Source organism: Perkinsus marinus (genome assembly GCF_000006405.1).
Source record: "Perkinsus marinus ATCC 50983 genomic scaffold scf_1104296971230, whole genome shotgun sequence".
Taxonomy (NCBI): domain Eukaryota; phylum Perkinsozoa; order Perkinsida; family Perkinsidae; genus Perkinsus; species Perkinsus marinus.
In genome coordinates this window covers 1-5,576 of record NW_003202152.1, presented here as the reverse complement: position 1 = coordinate 5,576, position 5,576 = coordinate 1, and the positions used below count along the sequence as shown (strand labels likewise).

General features: G+C 47.6%; 4 protein-coding genes across 4 annotated transcripts; all 4 read left to right on the top strand.

Moving 5' to 3' along the window:
* Positions 1–43: 43 nt before the first annotated feature.
* Pmar_PMAR027664 (conserved hypothetical protein) lies at positions 44–1,177 on the top strand (the record flags this gene model as incomplete). The annotated part of the gene is made up of 6 exons (XM_002766989.1): positions 44–275; positions 355–446; positions 498–637; positions 685–838; positions 913–1,071; positions 1,124–1,177. 6 exons carry the CDS (start codon positions 44–46, stop codon positions 1,175–1,177), a joined length of 831 nt encoding a protein of 276 aa, XP_002767035.1.
* A 327-nt stretch (positions 1,178–1,504) lies between these two features.
* Positions 1,505–4,238, top strand: Pmar_PMAR027663 (hypothetical protein; the record flags this gene model as incomplete). Its single annotated transcript, XM_002766988.1, has 13 exons — positions 1,505–1,514; positions 1,809–1,919; positions 1,984–2,072; positions 2,164–2,277; positions 2,320–2,387; positions 2,644–2,764; positions 3,040–3,142; positions 3,183–3,280; positions 3,364–3,471; positions 3,518–3,622; positions 3,665–3,987; positions 4,155–4,185; positions 4,218–4,238. 13 exons carry the CDS (start codon positions 1,505–1,507, stop codon positions 4,236–4,238), a joined length of 1,302 nt encoding a protein of 433 aa, XP_002767034.1.
* A 381-nt stretch (positions 4,239–4,619) lies between these two features.
* On the top strand, positions 4,620–5,030 carry Pmar_PMAR027662 (hypothetical protein; the record flags this gene model as incomplete). Its single annotated transcript, XM_002766987.1, has 2 exons — positions 4,620–4,809; positions 4,852–5,030. The coding sequence occupies 2 exons, from the start codon at positions 4,620–4,622 to the stop codon at positions 5,028–5,030; spliced, it is 369 nt and encodes a 122-aa protein (XP_002767033.1).
* Positions 5,031–5,053: 23 nt separating this feature from the next.
* Pmar_PMAR027661 (ribosomal pseudouridine synthase, putative) lies at positions 5,054–5,419 on the top strand (the record flags this gene model as incomplete). Its single annotated transcript, XM_002766986.1, has 2 exons — positions 5,054–5,187; positions 5,359–5,419. Coding segments are annotated over 2 exons (195 nt in total), but the record flags the coding sequence as incomplete, so codon positions are not given.
* Between the last annotated feature and the right edge of the window lie 157 nt (positions 5,420–5,576).

Here is a 5,576-nt window from a genome sequence, read left to right as displayed (position 1 = left end):
ACTTACAAAATAACTCCACCGCTTGAACTGTCAGCTCTGCATGATGCCGAGATCTCGTATTACTGCAGCTCTTCCTCCAGCAGCAACCCTAGCTGTTTCCAAAGCTCTGGATGAAGTGTACCAGCCTCTGGTGAAATACTTACTAGGCAGGGCGACTCGTCTTACTACCCGGCCATTGATTGTCGGCATATCTGGTGGACAAGGGAGTGGCAAGACAACCACCACCAAAGTAGATCGTGTGTGCATTCATGATTTCCAGGAGCACCAGCCTACAGGTCCTTCAGAGCTTGATCACTACTAACACCTCACGACGCTGTATTGGAATATCGTTGGACGATTTCTACTTGTCCGCAGAGGGTCGAGCTAGGAAGGCGAATGATACCGGTATAGAGGCTTTGAGCATCCGAGGGCCTCCAGGGACCCATCAGACGCAACGACTGCTGAAGGTGTGCTCCCCTTAGCCAACCGCTAAGTTGGAGACTCCAATTATCACTCAGGTATTGGCTCGTCTCCATGACCCCAGCTCTTGCAATCACGAGCTTGTCCTTCCTCGTTTCGACAAGGCTTTGGATACCACAGTAGAAGACGAGACGTTCCCTGCTCTCCGACCTGGTGATATATTCCTTCTGGAAGGCTGGTGATGCAGAGGATGGTTGCCTCCCGGGCTTGATGTATTCCTACCAGGTGTGTTGCCGCCCCTCCGCCTCCTACCGATGAGTCCACGGCTGCTCTCAACAGCCTCGATGCGGATCTGAGGTTCCGTGAGTTCGTCGATGAGGAACTTCGAGGAGATTATTCTGAGATTTGGTCACAACTCGATGTCCATATTCATCTACAGGTGAGGAGCGATTTACAACGCATGCGCATATCTGGTTTCTGACTTTTATCATCAGCCACCCTCGTTGTTGTCAGGTTCCGAGTTGGACTTGCGTTTTGCGATGGCGACAAGACCAGGAGGATGAGCTCCGTCGTAAAGTAGGAGGTGATGGTATCGATGTGAAGGAGTTTTGCAGAGGATACGAACGCATTACCAGGAGAATGCTGAAATCATGTCCAGACGAAGCCGATGCCGTAGGTTGCTCCCTATGCAACTATATGTTCAACGTCCCATACCTGGGCTCAGGTAATATTCCTAGGAGAAGACCATTCCATTGCTGGTTGTAAGATACGCAACTGAGACATCCTAAATTTGTTTCAAAAATTCATCGGTGTGTCAAAGGGGAATTGTTGAGTCGTAGTGCATACCATAAAAGCGGGGTGCTGAGGGCAATGCGAATTCTGTCAAGGTTAATCTGGTTTATACGCTCTTTTTGTATGAACATACTGGTACATGATGTGATGAGGGAAAAAGGGGAACTTGCGAGTAGCCAGGGGGGGAGGGTGGTCACTTTCGTCATCATTATGGTATGGCCGTGAGCTGTGATTAATGATATTCGAGAAGTGATGACAGTAGTACCCAACTGGCACCCATTCGAGAAATAGCGCTATCCAGGATTTGATAATAATGGGAAAAGGTGAGGAGGTCCTCCTCAATGTGAGGAGGACATTTACATGGGAAACTCATTGAAGAATGTGCCCCTAGCCATGTGTGAAATTCAAAACGAGTTCCCCCTCGGAAACATTATAGGTTTCTGAATGATTCCCTGGTACGCAACAGGACTCGATCTATCTATCATAGTACTTTCAATGGACCAATTAGAAGAGCCGAGACAGTCTTGGGCTATAAGATCAGCAAAGAAAGTGCTGGGAACTCTCCTGAGGAGTAATCTACTGCGGAATAGTGGTGGTTGCTACCAAGCCCTACACAGGTGCTCCACCGAGACCTTGTAAAGAGGTCGAGCAAGAACTACGTCACTTGAAGATGGGTCTTCGAGAAGTCCATAAGATCTACGCTGCCTTTTATCAGCTCAAACTAGACAGTAATACATCAGTTCATCATCTCTACCACTCCACGCGAACTTTAGCCAGGTTGCCGAAATTTAGTGCTGACAGTGAAAGAAGTCCCGACGGACTCTCTCATCAACTTAGTTCGAGATCGTAAGGAATACGTAGCCGGCATGCTACGGAATTTGGTAGGTCTAATATGAGGAGGACCTGTCGCTTTTGTGTGCTCAACTGTCCCCACTTTAATGGAGAGCGCTAGATGTGATGCTGTGTTATCAGGTCGAACTTGGTGGTTGCTTCGACACGGTTAAATGGGACGAGTTCCTGTATATCTTCCTCCGCTTCTGCTCCCTCTCTAAGATCGAGCTATGCCAGCTCATGTTCCTAATCATAGTAAGTAACTTTTCAAGTGTCCTTCATCGGAGGGAGTCTTAGGTAAAAGACGTCAAGTCGTGGACAGTACACTATTTGACAGCGTCTCAGCTTGATGAGTTCTACTCACGGTAAGTCACTGGTGCTAATACTCTCACCGCTCGCCGTCGTTTCGTCCTCCGTAAGTCTGCGTTACTTCAGGTTCCACCATTGCTCAGTGAGATCGTTCGATACTCATGAAATACACTTCCGACGATTGGCCCTGTCTAGATATTATACCAGTGATTTTGTAGAGCTATGTTTTCGATTTGGGAAGATGATGAATCCGCTTCTCCATCTCCAGAGGTCTTTGGCCTTAGTGCTTCACCTGGCTTCAGATTGGGGCAGGTGCATACAGAGGAGCATCCCGTCTTCAGCATTCTGGGAGAACTACGATCGTACGGAGGTTTTCAATAGGAAACTCACGTTGGAGTTTTTCCTCATGCGGAAGACCCACATTTTCCTCCAGGTAGCTTTCGAGTCGCAGATTACCACCACTATAGCCCCATCATATTCAAATACTCATATATCATTATTATTCAGAGCCAGAACCCAACGTTAACCAAAATATCAGAAAGGCTTAACTTATAATCATCACAGATATGCAAATGACTACAGCTTAGCTCATCGATAATACGCCGAGAAGCAACCACAATAGGACAGATATTTACGAGAGACAACAATCGACACCAGCTGAATCTCACAGACCTTCACGATTATGAAGATATATCAGTCAATGTTCAGGGCGTGCCCGCCTTCCGAGAAACCTGTGACATGCTCCTCCCGGCGGTCATGGGAGCCGATCCTTTGCAACGGAACCCACATGCGACTGCTAGCACTGAGCGTGGTGACACCCCTCGACATCCTTAGTAAGAAGCTACTCTCAGGTAACTCGCCCAATGCCACTAGCGTTGAGCCTGTGGCTCCGCGTTCTCCCGAGCTGGCTACTGCTGGTTTGCTGACGAGTACTTACGCGACGCTAGATGTGGGCAGTAGGAGAAGCTCCATATCTCAACCTCCGGTATTTTGATAGTCTGATTTTGACTTTATGTGGGGTCTCCATCGCAGATCGAGTCGGTCAGCAAAGCTAGAACTTCCGTGACTGAGTTCGAGACGAATCTGAATCTTCTACCTAAAGTTCCCAGAAAGGCCGCTGCGGAAAGCGTTAAATCTGGAGTAACAAGTTGGAATGTGTTGCATTCATCGACTGCGGTGACGTCAGGAAAAGATCTCTACTGAGTTTAGGAAGAGTTTCGGTAAGGCCAAAAAGAAATCATCAGTGGAGGAGGATTCTGATGATGATGATATTCCGTTCGATCGGAAAAGCGTGAGGCCTATTTGATACATTGACTGAGTAAATTCGATGCAGATAGCGATGGACCAAATTCCAAAGTGGATGCACACTTTTGTGAACCCTCCAGTCAAGAAGTCTTTCACCGAACGAGCTCTAGAGGCAGAGTTCATCAGAAAGAGTCGCGAGAGGAGAGAGGAGACGAAGAGCGTGGTTAGTTCTCTACGGCTTACTGTAGACTACCTTAATTACGTTACGGATCGTTACGGTTCCCTTTTACGGTTACACTTCAAGCTCCGTATCGTGAAGTTACGGCGCCGTAACGGGTCTCACGTAGACTTTGTTGAAAAATCGCTACGCTGCCCATCCATACGACGTACCAGTGGTCAGATGCCTCACAGGTAAAGCTCCTAGAAGAAGGTCATCAAGCACCCATATTGACTGAGTCTAAATTCAAGTGGTAGCAGCTCCATGATGCCCCATGCAGCTGACTCATCCTTATTAGTATCCTTTGTAGCGTTGACCACGATAGTTGAACGTCTCACCACTGGTGTGTTTATTTTTTTAGACGTCTTGACAAGCCTGAGGGGAAGATACAGGTATGGAGAAACTTAGGAGGTGTGGCCCTCAGGTGTGTGTGGGTGAGGTCTAACGCCAACAACACGGCTTAGTTAGATTTGCGTTTCTATCTTCCACATGTGCCCTACAAATGATATGCTGATCGACATGATGTTAAATTTATCAACTTTCTACATCTAAGGCAAATTATATGCAATTATAAATTGTGCATTATGCATGAAAATTTCACTATGCAGAAAGAGTCCATAATCTGTCTGATACGCATATCAGAGAGGCTGTTATGCACTACTACCGTTTCGGACTATTGACACTGAACACACTATATGGTCAGTTTTTGTTTACCGTGCTACTACTTGCTATGAAATTGTCCCCACCCTTATTGAACTCTTCCGGTTCACTGACGGAGTACCTCCCACCAGAAGTGATCCGGAGGGTCTCAGAGGACGACTCAGTGATGGTGGTCTACAAGCCGGCATTCTACCGATGCCAGCTGCCTGATGATCATCCAGAAGACTCTATCGTTTCCTGGCTCTGTCGTCAGTATGAAATCGATCCTGAGTTGATGAATGAGGAGTTGAACCCCGCGCTGAGTGGTGGAGGCGGCTTTGGTCCCATGTGTCATCGCCTTGATAAGCAGACCAGTGGTAAGTTCGTCATTGCTTGTACAGATTTTAGATACATCTCAGGTCCTGTTCTCATAGCTCGAAAGCTGGAGTCGTGGAAATTCATTCGACGTCAGTTCCAAAAGGAGCAAGTGACGAAGCGGTACGTATGTCTAGTAGATGGTATATGTGCCAATGATAGTGGCATGATCGACAGTCCCATCCGAGTGCGGAGGACCGAGAAACGTGAGTTCCATCGTTGATTCCCTTCATCATATTCCCGCAGATACTTCTGCGGAGATCGGCTCGGGCCCAGCAAGCTCCTCAGCTCATTCTGAATACCGAGTCCTTGAGCGGTACGAAGAAGGTTGCACGTTAATGTCAGTGCGAATAACCACGGGTGTCACTCACCAGATTAGAGTAAGTGTACTCAGCAATCCAATGGTTGCCGTAGTTCGAGTCGTGAACACTTTGGTTAACTACGGAATGATAATGGAATACCAAAAGTGATGGTGTAGAATGACAATGATTTTGTGTTTTTCATCCACGGAGTTATTGCAGCAGAGTATTTCCGGATGTTGTTCTTCCCAGGTGCATATGGCTCAAGGTCTCGGACATCCTATAGTTGGCGATAAGAAGTACACGCCGTCAGGTCGAGGATCAGAGCTGCCCTGTGCGACAAGAATGCCAGGCAGAGTATTCCTCCACTGCTACGAGTTGGGCTTCAAACCCGATAAAACGTCGGGCCAGAAGTTGACTACGATCAAATGCTCGTTGCCTACTGAGCTCAGGAACGTGAGTTTGGGACC